Raw genomic sequence first — 21,889 nt, forward strand, 5'->3', positions numbered from 1 at the left:
GAATCGTCCCAACACTAGATGGGAACACAGAATTTTTCGACATCTGCACCAGGGTTCTACAAGGAGATACTCTTGCCCCTTTTCTTTTCATTGTCTGCCTTGACTTAGTACTTTGCACCTCTGTAGATATACACAACACGCTAGGCTTCACCCTAAATGAATCCAGAAACAGACGTCATCAATCAGTACACATAACTGATGCAGAATACGCAGACGATATTGCTTTGTTTGCGAACAACACTGCTGATGCGCAAACACTGTTACGTAAGCTAGAAAAGTCTGCAAATGACATTGGTCTCCACATAAATGCGGATAAGACAAAGTTTATGACTTTCATAATCAGGGCTTTGGTTGGATCAACACTGAAAGTCGCTGAGTTTACGTATCTGGGCAGCAACATAGCTTCCTCAAAGAAAGATATCGAAATTCGCATTTCAAAAGCATGAGCCTCATTGGATGGGCTGTGTTCAGTATGGACTTCGGGACTAACTAACAAACTGAAAAGGCAGTTCTTCATGGCAGTGGTAGAATCTGTTCTTGTTTACAGTGCTACAACCTGGTCACTCACCAAAAGATTGACCGATCGTAAAATACGCTTAAATATATTTTAATTTATCCAGATTTCGTATATATATTATTATAAAGTTGTGATTTCAAAAGTAAAAAAAAAAAAAAAAAAAAAAAAAAAAAAAAAAAAGGATTTGGGTGCCATCAGCTAGAATCGAAACTGGAAGCAAAACTAGAATTCAAAGCTGGTGATGTTACCAACATGACACACATATGAGCTGGTTAAAAATAAATTCAAATAAATGTACAAAATGTGTAACAATTTTTTCAATTTTGAGCCCTTAAAAATTATTTCAACTGGCTAAAGACTCATAAAAGAACAGTCCGTAAAAAATCCAATCATTTGAGGCCCCTAACGCTGAACTGCGACTTTTTGTTTCGGAAGAGATAGAGTTTGAAAACATGGAGACAGACATAGTAATTTTTATAAATCAGATTTTATATTTCGGCAGGTGTTTGACAGCTTTTAGAAATTTATTTCCAAACCAACCGATCACTGGCCATGTCTTCATTTATCCATCTTTCTTTCAAGTCCATCTTTATCCCTCTCTTTGATGTTTCCTTTTCCCCCCTCCATTCTGACAAGTGACTGCTATCTCAACTGTTCTACATTTATTAATAACCCATCCATTCTTCCAATGTGCCCAAACCAACAAAGTTTCAGGTTCTGCATATATCTCAGTACATTATAGATGAAGTCTTTCTGTGCGCATGAGAACTAAATCTGCCTTAAGGACTCGCATTAGATATTCATGTCATTCAATAATTAGAATATTTAGGTATATATTAATTTATTTTTATTTCGGACTATTATTCTCATCTTTATTAGTTGTTTTTCATCTTTTATTGGTTTGTTTATTCACAACGTTTCGGCCAATCATTCCTATGGCCTTCGTCAGGTGGTAACCGCGACGGATAGGAACTTCGAATCTCTTAACTGCATTCTCAGCCATCACTGCCATCCGTAGTTGTTGTCGTTTCACCACATTTTGGCCAATTAACCTCTGGCACGCTTTGGGTGGGATTGATGGCTGAGAATGCAGTTAGGAGATTCGAAGTTCCTATCCGTCGCGGTTACCACCTGACGAAGGCCGGAGGAATAGTTGGCCGAAACGTTGTGAATAAACAAAACCAATAAAAGATCAAAAACAACAACTAATAAAGATGAGAATAATAGTCCGAAATAAATTAATATATAATGCTCATCTCAAAAATGAATTCCAATTAAGGAATAATATATATATATATAAAACCATGTTGCAATTCATTTTCGTTTTTAAATTTTTGATTTCGGCCTAACATTCACAGGGAACATGATTTGGAACAGATACATTGAGAGCATTGCCAAGTCTGCTGTGAAGAAGGTGGACTTTCTGTACCATGCTAGAAAGCTACTTAAGCCCGAAAGTATCCTGTACCTCTATAAGGCCACCATTCACCCATGTATGGAGTATTGTTGTCATATTTCGGCTGGTGCATCTGCTACTAGTTTAACACTCTTGAACAGGGTTCAAGAGAGTTGCCAGCTTGATAGGTCCTGAACTGTCATCTAGGCTTCAGCCTCTGTCCTATCAATGAAATGTTGTGTTCCTCTGCCTGTTCTACAAGTAGTTCAATGGTAAATGCTAACGAACTACAAGCACAAGATTATAATATGTAAACATCGAGAGAACATTTACTCTATAATGATGTATACTAAATCTATAAGGTTTGACATATATATATTTTTTTTTTTACATAGGCATCACCACATTATCAAGGCCAAGAGGCCTCTCAAGGATAAGGGTTAAAGAGTGTACAGTAGAAATTGGACAATATAGTAATCATTAGTAATGAAAATTTGGTAAATTTGATAACTTATATGGAACGGCTCATCAAGAACTTATTTATGTTAGACTTGAAGACAACCATATTGTAGTCAGCCGGAAAGCAGGAAAATGGAAGACAATTCCACAGGCGTGCAGTTCTAAGAAAGAAGCTTTGTTCATGGAATCTACGTTCAGGTTTAGGCACAGATAAAGAGTGGGAGGGAATTATTGATAGTGTTTACAGCTAGACGAGTGCTTCTTGTGAAAGTTTGGCGAGGGGGGACCATAGATTGAAGTTCAGTCGAACACTTTCCATGAAAATAACGATACATCAGAGACAAACTCGCAACATCTCTTCTGTGAGATAGAGGTTGCAAGGAAGAGAAAAGGACCTCCTACGAGGCTACGAAGTCTATTTTGAACTCTATCAAGGCAGGACAAGTCCTTTCTAGCAGCTCCTGCCCAGATGTGGCAACAGTATTCCATCCTTGGACGTACCTGGCTCTTATATAGGTAGAGAATTGCATCAGCAGTGAGATATCTACCGGATCGATAGAAAGATCCCACCATTTTTCCAGCGGCCTTGGCAACGTTGGACATGGTCAGTACTAAATGGGTGACCAATTAGAACTTCCAGGTGCTGTATATGCTCTCCGCTTATCTCGGCATTGTTTTCAGTCATCCTGGATATTTCCTTGCCACTGGACTTGAACAGTGCCGATTCAGGAGAGGTGTGGTTGGAGATTGCGCAACCCTTGCCTCACAATTACATGCGCAGCTGCCCCTACAGGAGGTATCCTTTGTCTTTCGAGACTGAATGGAGGCATCGCATCACGCATTTGTAAAAGTCCATGCCTCAGCACCATAGAGAAGGACTGTTTCTAGTGTGGCAACAGAGTCTTACCGTCAACTTTTCACAAAGGTAATTTATGTGTCTGGCAGTGTTCTTAGATATGTTTCGTACAGAAACTCATACAATAAGTATCGAAAATCAAGAAAACCTTATCTTATAGTTTTTCACTTTTATAGATAAAAAATTTTATTTTATTTATTTATTTATTTATTTTTTTTACATGGGAATATTTTACATTACACCGGCCAAGAGAAATCAAATCTCAGCAAATCATTTTTTCTTTAAATAAAAAAAAGTTCCAGTGATCCCATGTTCAAGCCCGGTGAATCTCACCATTTTATTTTAATTTTTTTCTTATTAAGGAGTTCAATTTACGATAAAAGAAGATTTACTATTTAAAAATCGCCTCAAATCATTTCTTCATTTCCATATTTTAAAAGTAAACATTAATGAGAAGTGATTTTCCAGGGCATTCATCGTCAAGCCCAAATATTATCTGACATGATATTGTAAACAAACACAGACGGAATTTGATGAACGCCATTATCATTGTTAAAAAATTTTTTGGGCGAATTAGTCCACTGGGCTAATTATTTCACGTAATATATAATAATAGAGAAGTGATTCTATAATAATACATACACAATCTGCATAAATTAAAATATCATGTGTAAGCGTAGTGTATGACCGGGCAACACCAGGCATTCAGCTAGTACAAAACTAAAGAAATGTTTGGTTGATTTGAATTTTAACAGCAATTCTTTCTCTTGTCAGGAACATTCAATGCGGAGATTAAAGGACAAAGTAGAAGTAACCAAGTGTGTAGCATAATGATACCCTTTTAGAAAAGGTGAATGCCCCTTCTGCTTGATTTTTATGGTTCTCGTGGGGAGACAAAAATCGAAGTAGTGTTATTGCATTAGCAGCAAAATGTGAGCCCACGTTAAAGGGCCAAATTGTTCATAAAATCATCGGCAATGTCAAAGCAATTGGGGTTGACAGGTGCATCAAATGAGGCAAAGGTCAAATCAATTTGGTTGACACCAGTACGTCCAAGAATGGAATACTGTTGCCATATCTGGGCAGGAGCTGCTAAATAAGCCTATCCTGCCTTGACAGAGTACAAAATAGACTTCGTGGCTTAGTGGGGGATGCCCTTTTTTCTACCCTGCAACCTCTCTCCCACAGAAGAGACGTTGCAAGCCTATCCTTGTTTTATCGTTATTTCCATGGCAGGTGCTCGTTTGAACTCCAATCTTTGGTCCCCCCCCCTCGCCAATCTTTCACGAAAAACACCCGTCTAGCTGAATCCACTGTGAAAAATTTCCCCCACTCTATATCTGTGCCTACATCAAAACGCGGATTCCATGAACAAAGCTTCTTTCTTAGAACTGCACGCCTGTGGAACTGTTCCGTCTGCCTGCTTCCCACTGGACTACAACTTGGATGTCTTCAAGTCCAATGTTAACAAATTCCTAATGAACCGCCCCCTTAAGTAAATACTTCATCAAATCTCCACACTAACGTAATGTACTTGCAATAACCCTTATCCCTGAGTGGCTTCCGGGCCTTGATAAGCGGTGATCACTGTAAAAAAAAAAAAAAAAAGGTTTCGGTTTTGAAACTAGTCAGAAGTAAACAGTGTTATTTAACCTGAACACCTTACTATGCTCCTTTACTTAATCCATTCCGATCATTGTTACTATTACAGCATGGATAAAATTGTTGAAGATATTTTACCTATAACTGACGTGTTCTTTTGGTTATTGCTTGAAAGTAGGTACGGGCAATAATGGTAAAATAAAGATGGGGGACAGTTTTGAAAGCCAGTTTATTATAATTGTTCCACCGACTTAGTCGGATTTGGACCTTAGAATTTATCTTCGTCCGTTTGTCTGTTCATTCCCAAAATTCTCAATAACTACTTATTAAGTTACAACTACCCTAAAAATCTTGGTTGCAACGACAGGGGGGTCAAAATAACCAAAAATAGCACTTTTCGGGACATAGAATCTTTTCCGACCATTAGATTTTGCTGAAAGTTACCCAAAAGCAAGACCACATGGATATACATCTGGAAACGTAATATTTGACCCTGGGAAAATTCTGGGGCTTGAGCCCAGGGGTGAAAAACACTTTTTGGAGCTAATTTTTATTTTTTGCCTAAAATTCATACTTGTGTCTAAATAAGCGTTTTAAATGGTACCAAATTTAAAAAAAGTAAGGCTTCATTTGTCATGTAACGGTGTCATTTGACGGTTTTAGCCGAATGTTTTACATCAAGCCAGGGGTTTAAATAAGCAGAATAGGTAAGAGTTCTACGACTGAATTTGGCTAACAGAACAAGGGAAGCAACTCTTGTAGATTCGATTTTACAAATATTGATTATAGATTCGTAGATTGAATTTTAATACATGCGATTGGTTGTATGCTCATGTACCGCAAGGCCGGCCCACTAGGGAATTTTTAAAAATCTCAAAAAGGCAAAAGAAGAAAGGCAAAAGAAGAAAGGCAAAAGAAGAAAGGCAAAAGAAGAAAGGCAAAAGAAGAAAGGAAAAAGAAGAAAGGCAAAAGAAGAAAGGCAAAAGAAGAAAGGAAAAAGAAGAAAGGAAAAAGAAGAAAGGAAAAAGAAGAAAGGAAAAAGAAGAAAGGAAAAAGAAGAAAGGAAAAAGAAGAAAGGAAAAAGAAGAAAGGAAAAAGAAGAAAGGAAAAAGAAGAAAGGAAAAAGAAGAAAGGAAAAAGAAGAAAGGAAAAAGAAGAAAGGAAAAAGAAGAAAGGAAAAAGAAGAAAGGAAAAAGAAGAAAGGAAAAAGAAGAAAGGAAAAAGAAGGAAAAAGAAGAAAGGAAAAAGAAGGAAAAAGAAGAAAGGAAAAAGAAGAAAGGAAAAAGAAGAAAGGAAAAAGAAGAAAGGAAAAAGAAGAAAGGAAAAAGAAGAAAGGAAAAAGAAGAAAGGAAAAAGAAGAAAGGAAAAAGAAGAAAGGAAAAAGAAGAAAGGAAAAAGAAGAAAGGAAAAAGAAGAAAGGAAAAAGAAGAAAGGAAAAAGAAGAAAGGAAAAAGAAGAAAGGAAAAAGAAGAAAGGAAAAAGAAGAAAGGAAAAAGAAGAAAGGAAAAAGAAGAAAGGAAAAAGAAGAAAGGAAAAAGAAGAAAGGAAAAAGAAGAAAGGAAAAAGAAGAAAGGAAAAAGAAGAAAGGAAAAAGAAGAAAGGAAAAAGAAGAAAGGAAAAAGAAGAAAGGAAAAAGAAGAAAGGAAAAAGAAGAAAGGAAAAAGAAGAAAGGAAAAAGAAGAAAGGAAAAAGAAGAAAGGAAAAAGAAGAAAGGAAAAAGAAGAAAGGAAAAAGAAGAAAGGAAAAAGAAGAAAGGAAAAAGAAAGGAAAAAGAAGAAAGGAAAAAGAAGAAAGGAAAAAGAAGAAAGGAAAAAGAAGAAAGGAAAAAGAAAAAAGGAAAAAGAAAAAAGAAGAAAAAAGAAAAAAGGAAAAAGAATGGAAAAAGAAAAAAGAAAGGACAAAGAAAGGACAAAGAAAGGACAAAGAAAGGACAAAGAAAGGACAAAGAAAGGACAAAGAAAGGAAAAAGAAGGAAAAAGAAGGAAAAAGGAAAAAGAAGGAAAAAGAAGGAAAAAGGAAAAAGAGAAAAAAGGAAAAAAAAAGGAAAAAGAAAGGAAAAAGAAAAAAAAGGAAAAAGAAAAAAACAAAAAAGAAAAAAAAGAAAAAGAAAAAAAAGGAAAAAGAAAAAAGGAAAAAGAAAAAAAAGGAAAAAGAAAAAAAAGGAAAAAGAAAAAAAACAAAAAAGAAAAAAAAGAAAAAAAAGAAAAAGAAAAATACTCGAGCTGATATTGAAACCCAAAGACAAGGAGTCAAGTACGAAAAACATTAGGCCAGCTTGACATGATTTTTAAAATATGTTTTCAAACCTACTTATTTTTAACATAATGTACCTCATGTGAACCATTTATGCATGCACATTCGTGAAACAATTAGAAAAGATAAAAATCCGACAATCCCACATACCAATTTTTAAATTTTGACCCCTTAGCAGCCCATTATTTTTCGGATGAAAAGGGTTAAAAATTTTTCCACATGTCTGAATATCCTATAAACTAAATTTTAAGTATTTAGATAAAATATCCGTTGAGTATATAGGCTGAGAGTTGTCTTCACACACACACACAATTTTATGGATATACTCGCAGGCCGCCCGGCGTAGCGTAATCGGAAAATATGCATATTATATTTTAATACAGAAACTGGGACATGTTCATGCGAGTATTATGGGTTGTTTTCTAAACAACTCACTTCATGTGTGTGTAAAAAAAAGATTTTAAAAAAATTTAAAAAAAAAAGAGAAAAAAGAAAAAGTACTTGAACCAAAACCTAAAGACATTGAGTCAAGTACGATAACCATTACACCAGCTTGACACGACATTTACAAAGTGTTTTAAAAAAATCTTATTCTTAAAGGTTTCTTGTCTGCGCATGTGCAGTTGTGAAACAGTTGACAAACAAAAACCACCAAGGTACCAAGTTAGCAGCCCTTTTTTCAGGATAAAAACCGATTAAAAAGTTTTTCACATGTCTGAATATCCTAACTGCCAAATTTAAAGTGAGTAGATAAAAAAAATTTGAGTATATAGGTTGAGAAGTATCCTCACACATGCATATTCTCACTTTTTTAAATAAATATACATTAATTTCCACAGCCAGACAACTTAGCAGCTCACAAAAGCCAACAAACCCGAAGTTCAAGACTCAAATTTCGCCCTCATTTGGGCTCATCAGTTAGACACATCCAAACTCAGGATTTGAAACCTGAACCTCTTGCATGCTAGGTGAGCACTGAGTAAACACGCCACACACACACACATAAGAATGCCTAACAACCTACACAGATTAAGCAACCCGCATCATAGATCCGACAGTGGAATGAACCTACCTCATACTGAACATGGGACATAGGTATTCTTGTGTGTGTAGTGCGTTTGCTCAGTTGGTTAAGTGCTCGCCTAGCATGTAAGAGGCTCAGGTTTCAAATCTCAAGTTCGAATGCGTCTAACTGATGAGCCCAAATAAAGGCGAAACTTGAGTCTTGGACTTCCGGTTTGTTGGCTTTCTTGGCTCTTGTGAGCTGTGACGTTGTCTGGCTGTGGAAATGATTATATACTAGTGGGACTTGTGGAAATTCCGCAGAGGCCTCATTCATGTGTAATATATTGATGTAGGCATTCTGTAGATGTTAAGTGTAAATGGAGACGCTCCGATATTATTGCAGGATTTTTGTTAAAACTGCAAAAATATTTATTTAGCATGAACACCCGGTAAAGCCCGGTCGTAAAGTACGCTTAAATAGGATATTTTAATTCTTGCAGATTTCGTATATATATATATATATATATATATATATATATATATATAGAGAGAGAGAGAGAGAGTTTATGTTCTATCGATTTTTATATATTATAAAGTTGTGATTTCAAAAATAAAAAAATGCTGTAATCAAAACCGATATAAAAACTATATATATATATATATTATTCTGGTAAAAATGTTTCTGTAGATAAAGATTATTTACTTAAAAAAAAAAAAAAAAAAAAAAAAAAAAAAAATGTAAATTACCCCCCCCGCACCTAAAAAGCAAATAAATAATTGGCATGCGGATATTCTTATAACTGATATCTTAAAAGGAAAATATTTTACTTTCAGTATTAATCCATGAACAAAGCTTCTTTCTAGAAATGCCCGTCTTCCAAGCTAATTACAATATGATAGCTTTCAAGTCCAATGTAAACAAGTTATTGTTAAGCCGCCCCCTTAAATAATCCAAATTTTACCCAATCTACGCCATTGACAATTACTACGCTACCACCTTACATTCATTAACCCTTATCCTCGAGTGGCCTTCGGCCCTTGATAAGTGGTAAATCCCTTGTATAAAAAATAAAAAAAATAAAAATTATGTTTTGATTTACATTTTTGATAAGATCTTCAATTTCAGTAGTACTTTTTACTTCAAAGGAGTTTCAAAACCGGAAGTTGTTTAGATCAGTAAATATGCTGAATTTCATCTCTTTTCTTTTGGATATGTATACTTGTTTCCCTCCCCTTTCCCTCTTTCGTTTTTATCACCACAGAAGAGAAGATTATGCAGTTGAAATTTGGATTTTCTCAACAAATGTGAAAAACTCAGCTCTGTTGATTTTCAAGTTATGTTTCTTAAGTGTAAGAAGAAATTATATATTTTATATATTTAGTTTGTTCGCTCACTTTAGACAGGAAATCAATTTCAGCTAACATTCTCAGCCCAGGTAATTCTCTCCAGAGAATTGATGATGCCAAAAACTCAGCCAAAGACCCATCAAGCAAGCGACGGTCCAACCTCTTCACTTAAAAGAGGATGGCTATCATTTATAACTAGAGAGCTGGTTGTGCAATGCCAGGATGTAACAGCCCTTCCAAAAACATCTCCTACAGCATAAAGATACCCAGTTACACTCCACCGGCAAAGTGGCATTGCCATGGAGTTAGGGGCCTAGGTTCCACGTAACCCTCTACTTACACAGAAGGTAGACAACTCAACTCCCATCTCTTCCTACAAAGTAATAATTAAAAATGTGAGGTCAATATGTTGATGGAATTCAAATACAATATACAGATAGTGGCACAGTTTGTGACCCATAATAAAACTGACATTCCATCAGCATTTGGTTGTTTACACAAACAAAAATGCCAAATGAAAATATGGCAATGTATCAAACGGAGAAAAAATAATTGGTATTAGGTCAGTTGATATACCTATTTTAGAAATAAACATGCCCAAAGACTATAAAGATAGATATGTTTAACTAACACATTAATGGATAGTGATTTGTGCCATTCGAGGCTCTAACCTCAATCAGTCCTGCAGAAACTGGGTAATACCTGTGGCCTTTTATTTTGCACGATGAGGCATCATTTGGAGTAATCTTATGAGCTACATCCTCCCAGGCCTTGCCTTCTATCTTTTGGGGGAGAATACCGGCTGAAATGGCCAGGTAATTTTTAATAAGCTGGAGTACTCCTTTAGGAGTACGGTTTTTATTTTTATCACCTATTTCAGTCACTAAAAATGTCATTTGTTGTTATGACAGCTGCTGGTGGATCTCTATAGATAACATTTTCTCGTGGTGACCATAACCTCTGAAGGTATTGTTTTTCATACTGTCCATTGAACAGTATTTGATCCATTATATCTAGGATGGTTTATCTTTTTATTAAACTAATTATATTAATATTTAATTATTTTTGGTTGTTTAACATTAGTTAGGTATACATTCTGAGTGTGATTCTAATCCATAAAATGATTTTTATTTATTTGTTAAACATTGAATGGATTCATGGGAGTTATAGTTCAAGACTCATCGCGTGTACTCCTGTAATATATTTTTACTCATGCAATTTTGTTAACTTGCCTTCGATATATTTCCAGACTTCTTTTGTAAGAGCACTCATCTTTGAAGTAATCTCCTCCGGCTGCAATGCACTTGTGTTGAATAATTAACATTGTTAAAAGTTAATTAGTTATTATGGATCTGTCTATTTATCTATCTATTTAATAATATTCTTAAAATAGTTTATATTGGGAGTTATTTATGTTGCATAGGCGTATATATTAAAGAGATATGGCAGGGGATTCATATTAGGACAATACATATAACGGATATAACGATGATGAGGGTTGGTTGGTTGTTTTTGTTTTACGGCATATCAACCTTTTTCGGGTTATTTAATGCCAAATCCAAAGATTTTGAAGAAAAATTTTTTTAATAGAATATATTTGTTGTTTTCACATCGGTTTCTATTTAACCCATAGTTGGGACCCTAACAGGTACTACCACTCCGGGTCAGTGGACCTGGGAGCAATGGTAATTAAAGGGTGGCTCCACACTCCCCAAAGCCCACAAGCTGAGGCCTCACCACTGGATATAGTTTAAGGTCATATCCAAGACCCCCATTGAGGGACTTTTATCCTCTGCAGGGGGGCAGTCGGCATATTCTAATGCCCCACCGACAGGGCCGATGATGAGGGAGAGAAGACATTTATAAAGTTCTGGGATGCTTCGGACTTCATACTGACTGGAGATGTATACAAGTCTTAACACAGAGGAGGAGAGATACATAATCTTGTAAGGGTTACACAATGTTCATTACAAGATGATCAACACATTACCTTTTGAGTGTTGAAAGATGACACGTGACAACAGTTTTACAAAAACACAATGATTCTTTATTCATTGGACCGGTCGAATGATGATGACGTCAGGAATTCACATTTGGGATCCACATAGTTTAATGTTCTTCCTTTCGCTTCCAAAGGGCCAGCTGACCACTGACTGCTAACTGACCGACTCAGCTGACTAACTCTAGCTCCTATATTGAGAATCCCCCTTTGTCTATAACGTCAGAAGTGTTCCCCCAAACGTGACCAATTCACATGGCTACGCATGTTTTTCCAAACACACTTAACAAAAGAATTCAACATAATTCTAACCTATTTTTTAATATATTTTTAATTTGTATTGTTCATTCTTTAGCTGACATTTTTACTATTCAGTTTTCTAAAATAATGAACAATCAATTCTTTTTACGATATAAACAATATCTAACTATTTCTAATAGAATTTATCAATAGACTAAAGTCTAACATTCCATTTCTTAACTTTGCTTACAAGGTTCGAATCTCGGTTTATCCTAATCTCATTTTCACCTATCTAATACTCTTCTTATTTACATGGAAACCTCATCAGAATCAACACACTTTTGCCAATGCAAAACAAGTGTATTTATGCTAGTAACCAAAAAATCTTGTGTTCTGGTGGCGATAAAGTCGCTGAATGCATTTTTGATATCGCTTAGGTTTTTAAAGCATTACTCATGCAGGTTGCGAGATGCATGAAAAAGTGATAGCCGGAAGGTGATAGGTCTGGAGAGTATGACACATGAAGCAGAGAGTCGTAGCTCAATTCGTTCAACTTCTGCTGCGTAGGTTTAGCAACGTGCGATCGGGCATTGTCGCGGAGGAGAATTGGACCTTTTCTTTTGATTAACGCTGAGTTTTTGAAGTTTCAGATGCATTTCATTCATTTGTTGACAGTACTTATCCAGCGTAATGGTTTTGCCATCTTATTATAAATTTTCCTACTGTGTGTGTGTGTGACGCGGTTTATCTCAGCCTACAGGCAACTCACTCAGGCAAGTTAGGTACCGAAATGAAGCTTATGATGACGTCAGAATTCAAATTTGGGATATACATAGTTTAATGTTCTTTTCTTTCGCTTCCAAACGGTCAGCTGACTCCAACTCAACTGCTCTCAACTCTTCAATTCCCGACCCTGCAACTCTACTCATCTGACTAACTCTAGCTCCTATATTGAGAATCCCCCTTCGTTATGACGTCAGAAGTGTGTTTTCCAAACGTGACCAATCTAATACTCTTCTTTTTTACATGGAAAGGGGACATCCTTTCCCTGTAACATCTATTGTTTATAGAATAAAGTGTAGCAATGGGTTTAAGCTAAAGATGTTTATATAAATTAGCTAGGTTACATATAAACAAAATAACCTTGGGCAGGCAGACGTGGAAAGGTCACACGTAAAGGATATGTGTGCTTTTGAATGATGATGGAACGGAACTGAGGTTAGGTAGTTTAGAGTCAACATTTGGAGTTTGATTACCAGAGTGAACAGATGGCAAGGAAGCGGGCTGGTTAGAACAAGCATGTAGGCGAAATGCAGACCCTGTGAAAACCATTTAAAACAACTGAAATAAATTTATATTATAAAAATATAAAGTGTTGTTCAGTGGTTTTTACAAAAAAGGAAGACCAGATGTCTCAATTGGATGGTACTGGTCATTTCATGGTTCGTCACGGAGCTTAGCAGGTGAAGATAGAACACATGAAGAAAGGTATGAAGCATATATTATTCTTATATACGAACTGTAATATATACCTGTGTGATAACTGATACAACATGACTGTTTACATGTCGATATCATATCCCTGGCTAAACAACAAACATACAATGTATATGTTTATACCGGATCCAGTTATAAGAACGATACCTCCCCCTACCTCTCAATGTAACATATATAGCTGTTTTAGAATATATAATCCCACCTGACAATAAAACATATTCGTTTTATCATCTGACTATACAAAACATATGTACTGTTGCAACAACTTCTGAAAGGTCCCATGGAAGTTCACTTGTGTGAACATGTCAATATTCTCATAGCAACAGCCTCTAAGGTTTTCCTTGAGCTTAGGGAATAACCAAAAGTCACAGGGAGCAAGGTCTGGACTATAGGGAGGGTGAGGAACTGTCTTGATGTCCATCTTGGTTAAATAGTTTGTGATAAGGATGGAGATGTTGACTGGTGCATTCACGCAAATCTTCCACATCTTGAGTTCATCGCAAATAATTGTGCACAGTTTCCACACCGACATTAAACTGTGCGCTTATTGTCTCTATAAACACACAACAGTCCTTATCCATGAAATTCTTTATTTGGCCAATCAACTCTGGTGTTCTGACTTCCTTACTCCTCCCACACCTTACATCATCCCTCACAGACTCCCTGCTTTCCTTGAATCTCTTATGCCACTCAAAAACTGATGCTCGATTCATAAAAAAAGTAGTCCAAAAGCAGTGTGAAGCATTCCATACGTTTCTGTGGCATTTTTTCCAAGTTTAAAACAGAATTTTATTGCATATCGTTCTTCTAAAGTGTTCTCACATCTAGATTGCATATTTGAAATTTACTAGCTATGAAAATCAGGCTTTAGTAGGGTGTATTCCAATTCCTGCTGTAGCTGTTCATTTGAACCTGAAATCAAAACTTGATCAGTTATCTCATAAGACGTATAGCAATAAAGACTTCATTTTCAAGAGTCTACACCAATTGAAGGCACATTGTATAACAATGTACCATTCTTGATTACCAGGCTGCAAGGCTATAACAATGAAACAAAAACATAACAGAGTATGGTTTCTGAAAAATTTTGAGTTTTTTTTTTGTTGTCACACTGTATAATCATTTTTTTTTTTCCAGGAGTGGCACAGATTATATCGATTCAAAATATTGGTTATCGATTACCCCAAAAATATATGGGATGTATAATCGTTTGTAAAATGAAATATTTGGGTCAGTATTTCAGTTGAAAAGATTTTACTCTGAATCTTGAATGAAATGTTACATATACAGACGCAGTTTCCCAACTCTTTCCACAAAACACAAAAGCTGCCACCATATGTTTAGAATCATTTAAAGTAGTTTTAATATTAAGTGTTACAAGAACAAGTCCTCTTTTCTTGTGAGTAAGTAAAAATGAAATAGGATAGACCAAGAATTTGGACCTGGGAAGCTAGGCTTGGAATTAAGATTCGGGAGAATTCCAATTGTTAGTTTTAATATAAAATAGCAAATATGTTTGTTTGAAAAGGAATTCGATTGTTTAGAAATGTTATTGTGAAGAGGAATTTGATGATTCAATTCTTTTTATGAAAATTAGATTGAAACAAGGTCAGTAGAAAAATGAACAATAGCAAATTTAAACATTGAAAAATAGGTTAGTTGAAGAATTCGGGTTGCAGATATGTATGAACAGTGCACGGGAGTTCAGGACCACGCGAGTCAAGCACATTCTCGGACATAAGGGAACAAGACACGTGAAGCATGTTCAAGCCATGGGATCAATCATGCACGTTTTTGACCATGCGATGACGTCATGGCTGAGAGATGAGTTCTCAATATAGGGCTAGTTTTAGACAGAGCCAGAGAGAGAAGAGAACAGAACAGGAAGAGAGTCAGACAGACAGACAGACAGCTGACATTGGTCAGAATGAATCCCTCTTTGGAAGCGAAGGGTTAGAAGTTGAAATCATGTAGTGACTTTGAATTTCTGGAATGTCTTCATTGACCAGTTGAAGAAATAAAGAAACATTTTGTAAATGTTGTCTTCGTTGTCTTTCTCAACAAACAAAGGTATTGTGAATCATTTATATGAACTTTGTTACACTCATTTCTGATAATGAACATTGTATAAACTCCATCATCATTAAGAAATGTGTCCACAGACTAAACTGTATAAGTGTCTCTTCTATATCTCCCCTCATCCAATTGTATTACATGTCCCCCGTCTCTTTAAAATGACACCTCCCCCCTCATGCAACACAAGTAGGAAATCATGCGATCTGATTAAGCTCAACCAATTATATTGAAAACATTGCCAGGGCCGCTGCGAAAAAGGTAGGCTCTCTCTACCGTGCTAGAAAACTACTGACACCTGAAAGTATCCTGTACCTCTATAAGGATGTATGGAGTATTGTTGTCACATTTGGGCTGGTGCATCTGCTGCTAGTCTCTCGCTCCTAGACAAGGTTAAAAAAAAGTCGCCAATCTGATAGGCCCTGAACTGGCATCTAAGCTTCAGCCTCTGTCCCATCGATGAAACGTTGCATCCCTCTGCCTGTTCTACAAGTATTTTAATGGTGAATGCTCTGACGAACTGCAGACACTTGTACCCCCACGACGTAAACACCCTTGACAAACCCGACAGGCAGCTAAATCCCACCCCCACACAGTAGAGATCCCTAGATGTAAAAGATCTTTCTACTCCAATAGTTTCTTCCCCAGAACCGCTAGACTCTGGAATTCTATTCCAAGTTCCTGCTTCCCCAACTGTACTGACATGCAGAAGTTCAAATGCAACGTGAACCGACATCTTACTGCCCAAATCCCAACAGTGCCCCAGTAGTTGCTGCCCCTTATAGTAGCCCCCTACACCAAAGTGGCAATGCGCCTTGTTTGGGGTGAAAATGTAATGTCTACTTTCATATATGGTGACAGGTAAACCAGAGGTTGAAGACCCTGGCAAGCATACCTAATTAGCCTCAAGTATTTCAAAAGTAAAATAAAATATGGATTGAGTGCGCTTAAAAGCCAAATCACAAAGTAATATTAGGAAAATAAATATATTACTTGTTTGAAATTTATAACCAAAATATATTTCAGAGCAAAACTCCATCGTCAGTATGTTGTCTTGTTCTTTTTTTTTTGCCTGTTCTTCTTTCTTGCCATGTTGTAAAGTTGGAGAAAGAAAAGTGTAAAAAGCTTCACGTTGTATCTCAGCAGTTGTGCTCTGAAATGTTGGAAGAGTGCGTACGAACTCACACCTCAACATGAAAATATTACGGCTAAATGATACAGAAAAAAAAACAAGTCCAACTTACCAGGATATCGGAGGCGTCGTTGGTTGTAAATAGAACTCTCCTGGCATTCATGTTTGTTTCTGCACTTGCAAATGAAGACATTCGGCCAATAGAGTGATACAGCCTTCAAATTATCAGATGCAAAGAATTTAAGAGAAATGCGCTTTGTCAACCCATTTGCAGTCCAATTAAATTTGTTATTTTCTGAAAAATTAATACGAAACAAATGAATATTAAGATACAAAAGTAAAGCCTATTTTTTTTTTTTTTTTTTACTCAAAGTTTAAGCTCTACAAAGACGAAGTCATACCATTAAAACAAGTAACCGGTTGTGCTCCAAAATTAATTTTTCTACATAGTCAACGATATTCTCAATGCACTTTCATCTAGAATTCAATGACACATCTCTGCTTCTGACATGTCTATGACAAGGAGTTACTTTCTTAGAGTCTCACACTGTCAATATTCTAAACAGAGATGAAACTTTCAAGTCATGCATGTATAAGTTCAGTCATCATAACAATGGAATTTGCAATCTCCTTTGATTCATTTGGGCAGAATAAAAAATAAGTAGACATTTTAGAACGTCTCTAGTACCTCCAAATTTTGAATTTATTTTATGGTATATCAACCGTTTGGGTCATTTTATACAGGGTACTTGTGGCTTCGGAGAGGGGGGGGATTTCCATTTGCTTTAGTCGATATAGTAATATGAATGCCTTTTTTCTTTTTTAGTATGATCAATTCAATTCTAACTTTGTTGTTTCTTTGCATAGGGTCTTTTTTTTTTTTTTTTTTTTTATTTAAATGACCTTTTGGTACATTTAATAATTTTTCATTGTTCTCAGAGGTGCATGCTTTTGTCAAGAATGATTTTTGATACATACGGCCCAAGTATCAAGATGTCAGGTACATAATTTTTTTTTATTTAAATGACCTTTTGGTACATTTAATAATTATCTATTGTTCTCAGAGGTGCATGCTTTTGTCAAGAATGATTTTTGATACATACGGCCCAAGTATCAAGATGTCAGGTACATAATTTTTTTTTTTAAATGACCTTTTGGTACATTTAATAATTATCTATTGTTCTCAGAGGTGCATGCTTTTGTCAAGAATGATTTTTGATACATACGGCCCAAGTATCAAGATGTCAGGTACATAATTTTTTTTTATTTAAATGACCTTTTGGTACATTTAATAATTATTCATTGTTCTCACTTTGTCAAGAATGATTTCTAGGCACATACTGCCTCAATGCCTAACAATATGGCAGAGGAAAATGGCTGAAAGAAATGACACAAATAAGAAAAGTAATAAGTTAATGTAAATCACTTACCAAACTGAAAAGTGTTTGTATCTAATGTTGTGTCTAGGGTTATCTTGACTGTTCCATTTTCACGATCCTTTGCTTTTATTTCCATGACAACATTTTTATAGAGGAGTATGGCTGGTGGCACACCTTCAAATTCTGGAGGAAAATTCTCTATAAAAATTAAATTAGAAAAAAAAAAATTAATTCTTGGACAAAAGTCTCAGTTCAGTATCAATATGCCATCTGTAATATGGCTTGTAGCTTAAATAGCTTCAGTAGCTAATTTCAATACAGATCATATTTTGATAAAATAAAACATACAAGTATAGGTTGTCCAAAAGTCACTGAAGGGTTTTGAACTTAAAGATTATTTTTGATATCTTTCTCTAATTTTAACACAATCTGATGAAGATATTGGGATTGTTTTTTAAATAATGCAAAATTCAAACAATTTTTATTTCTCTTAAATGTTGTCCAGTTTCGCATATTTGTGCTCTTTCCAAAACATTCATGACAGATTGCAGAATCTCTAGATTGCGATTTAACTTCCTTCAATTCTTGCAGGGCTCGGGGTTTGACGTTTCAAGGTCTGTCAGCTTGTGGAATGAAATAAGGGAGTTAAATCGCATTCCAAAGATTCTGCAATTTATCATGTTTTGGAAAGAGCACAAGTATGTGAAGCTGAAAATAGGCAACATTTAAAAGACATTTTTCATAAATAAAGATTGTTTGAATTTTGCATTTTTTTTTTTGGAATAATTTCCAAATGTCTTACAGTGTGTTCCAATTGCACAAAGATATTAAAAATAAAGAATCTATTTAAGTTCAAAACCCTTTAGTGACTTTTTGGATATCCTGTATAGACATATACATACATACATATATATATTTTTTTTTTTTACCACTTATCAACCGGCGAGTTGTGAATAAATGATTGCAGTAATATCCCAAATCTGTTAATAAAAACATATCCCAAATCTGTTAATAAAAACATATCCCAAATCTGTTAATAAAAACATATCCCAAATCTGTTAATAAAAACATATCCCAAATCTGTTAATAAAAACATATCCCAAATCTGTTAATAAAAACATATCCCAAATCTGTTAATAAAAACATATCCCAAATCTGTTAATAAAAACATATCCCAAATCTGTTAATAAAAACATATCCCAAATCTGTTAATAAAAACATATCCCAAATCTGTTAATAAAAACATATCCCAAATCTGTTAATAAAAACATATCCCAAATCTGTTAATAAAAACATATCCCAAATCTGTTAATAAAAACATATCCCAAATCTGTTAATAAAAACATATCCCAAATCTGTTAATAAAAACATATCCCAAATCTGTTAATAAAAACATATCCCAAATCTGTTAATAAAAACATATCCCAAATCTGTTAATAAAAACATATCCCAAATCTGTTAATAAAAACATATCCCAAATCTGTTAATAAAAACATATCCCAAATCTGTTAATAAAAACATATCCCAAATCTGTTAATAAAAACATATCCCAAATCTGTTAATAAAAACATATCCCAAATCTGTTAATAAAAACATATCCCAAATCTGTTAATAAAAACATATCCCAAATCTGTTAATAAAAACATATCCCAAATCTGTTAATAAAAACATATCCCAAATCTGTTAATAAAAACATATCCCAAATCTGTTAATAAAAACATATCCCAAATCTGTTAATAAAAACATATCCCAAATCTGTTAATAAAAACATATCCCAAATCTGTTAATAAAAACATATCCCAAATCTGTTAATAAAAACATATCCCAAATCTGTTAATAAAAACATATCCCAAATCTGTTAATAAAAACATATCCCAAATCTGTTAATAAAAACATATCCCAAATCTGTTAATAAAAACATATCCCAAATCTGTTAATAAAAACATATCCCAAATCTGTTAATAAAAACATATCCCAAATCTGTTAATAAAAACATATCCCAAATCTGTTAATAAAAACATATCCCAAATCTGTTAATAAAAACATATCCCAAATCTGTTAATAAAAACATATCCCAAATCTGTTAATAAAAACATATCCCAAATCTGTTAATAAAAACATATCCCAAATCTGTTAATAAAAACATATCCCAAATCTGTTAATAAAAACATATCCCAAATCTGTTAATAAAAACATATCCCAAATCTGTTAATAAAAACATATCCCAAATCTGTTAATAAAAACATATCCCAAATCTGTTAATAAAAACATATCCCAAATCTGTTAATAAAAACATATCCCAAATCTGTTAATAAAAACATATCCCAAATCTGTTAATAAAAACATATCCCAAATCTGTTAATAAAAACATATCCCAAATCTGTTAATAAAAACATATCCCAAATCTGTTAATAAAAACATATCCCAAATCTGTTAATAAAAACATATCCCAAATCTGTTAATAAAAACATATCCCAAATCTGTTAATAAAAACATATCCCAAATCTGTTAATAAAAACATATCCCAAATCTGTTAATAAAAACATATCCCAAATCTGTTAATAAAAACATATCCCAAATCTGTTAATAAAAACATATCCCAAATCTGTTAATAAAAACATATCCCAAATCTGTTAATAAAAACATATCCCAAATCTGTTAATAAAAACATATCCCAAATCTGTTAATAAAAACATATCCCAAATCTGTTAATAAAAACATATCCCAAATCTGTTAATAAAAACATATCCCAAATCTGTTAATAAAAACATATCCCAAATCTGTTAATAAAAACATATCCCAAATCTGTTAATAAAAACATATCCCAAATCTGTTAATAAAAACATATCCCAAATCTGTTAATAAAAACATATCCCAAATCTGTTAATAAAAACATATCCCAAATCTGTTAATAAAAACATATCCCAAATCTGTTAATAAAAACATATCCCAAATCTGTTAATAAAAACATATCCCAAATCTGTTAATAAAAACATATCCCAAATCTGTTAATAAAAACATATCCCAAATCTGTTAATAAAAAAATATCACAAATCTGTTAATAAAAACATATCACAAGTCTGTTAATAAAAAAATATCACAAATCTGTTAATAAAAACATATCACAAGTCTGTTAATAAAAAAATATCACAAGTCTGTTAATAAAAAAATATCACAAGTCTGTTAATAAAAAAATATCACAAGTCTGTTAATAAAAAAATAATATTACAAGTCTGTTAATAAAAAAATAATATTACAAGTCTGTTAATAAAAAAATAATATTACAAGTCTGTTAATAAAAAAATAATATTACAAGTCTGTTAATAAAAAAATAATATTACAAGTCTGTTAATAAAAAAATAATATTACAAGTCTGTTAATAAAAAAATAATATTACAAGTCTGTTAATAAAAAAATAATATTACAAGTCTGTTAATAAAAAAATAATATTACAAGTCTGTTAATAAAAAAATAATATTACAAGTCTGTTAATAAAAAAATAATATTACAAGTCTGTTAATAAAAAAATAATATTACAAGTCTGTTAATAAAAAAATAATATTACAAGTCTGTTAATAAAAAAATAATATTACAAGTCTGTTAATAAAAAAATAATATTACAAGTCTGTTAATAAAAAAATAATATTACAAGTCTGTTAATAAAAAAATAATATTACAAGTCTGTTAATAAAAAAATAATATTACAAGTCTGTTAATAAAAAAATAATATTACAAGTCTGTTAATAAAAAAATAATATTACAAGTCTTAATAAAAAAAAAAAATATTACAAATCTGTTAATAAAAAAATAATTACCCAAAAGTGTTTCATTTTCCATTTGTTGTTTCTCAACGTTAAGTATTGTGGTTTTATTCATCAAAAGAAATTGTAATTCACAATATTCTTTTTTGTCACCACAACGAGCGGCTGATTTGTTGATGTTGTCTCGAAGCAGTTTGGTGAGGTTAGCACTGATACCCTTAAACTGTTTCAACTCCACTTTACCGGAATTGATATTGCTGAAGTTGTGGGGAGGCGTATAAGTGAAGAGGGATTCCGTTTGGTTGGAAAGTTTCCCTGAAAGAAAAGCAAACGATAAATGTGAAATGAAATTATGAAGAGGGGGTATCATGTG

The 21,889-nt window shown here is 33.8% G+C and overlaps 1 protein-coding gene across 1 annotated transcript in view; it reads right to left on the reverse strand.

Moving 5' to 3' along the window:
- Positions 1 to 21,889, reverse strand: part of LOC145258346 (uncharacterized) — a gene marked incomplete in the record, with an annotated part of 299,186 nt that overhangs the window by 46,668 nt on the left and 230,629 nt on the right. Inside the window, 3 exon segments of the mRNA XM_080116539.1 lie at positions 16,489 to 16,671; positions 17,807 to 17,953; positions 21,571 to 21,831. Of these exon segments, the coding sequence (XP_079972665.1) occupies positions 16,489 to 16,671; positions 17,807 to 17,953; positions 21,571 to 21,831 (591 nt within the window).

Source organism: Euprymna scolopes, chromosome 33, assembly GCF_053919585.1.
Source record: "Euprymna scolopes isolate OS-2025 chromosome 33, ASM5391958v1, whole genome shotgun sequence".
Lineage (NCBI taxonomy): Eukaryota > Metazoa > Mollusca > Cephalopoda > Sepiida > Sepiolidae > Euprymna > Euprymna scolopes.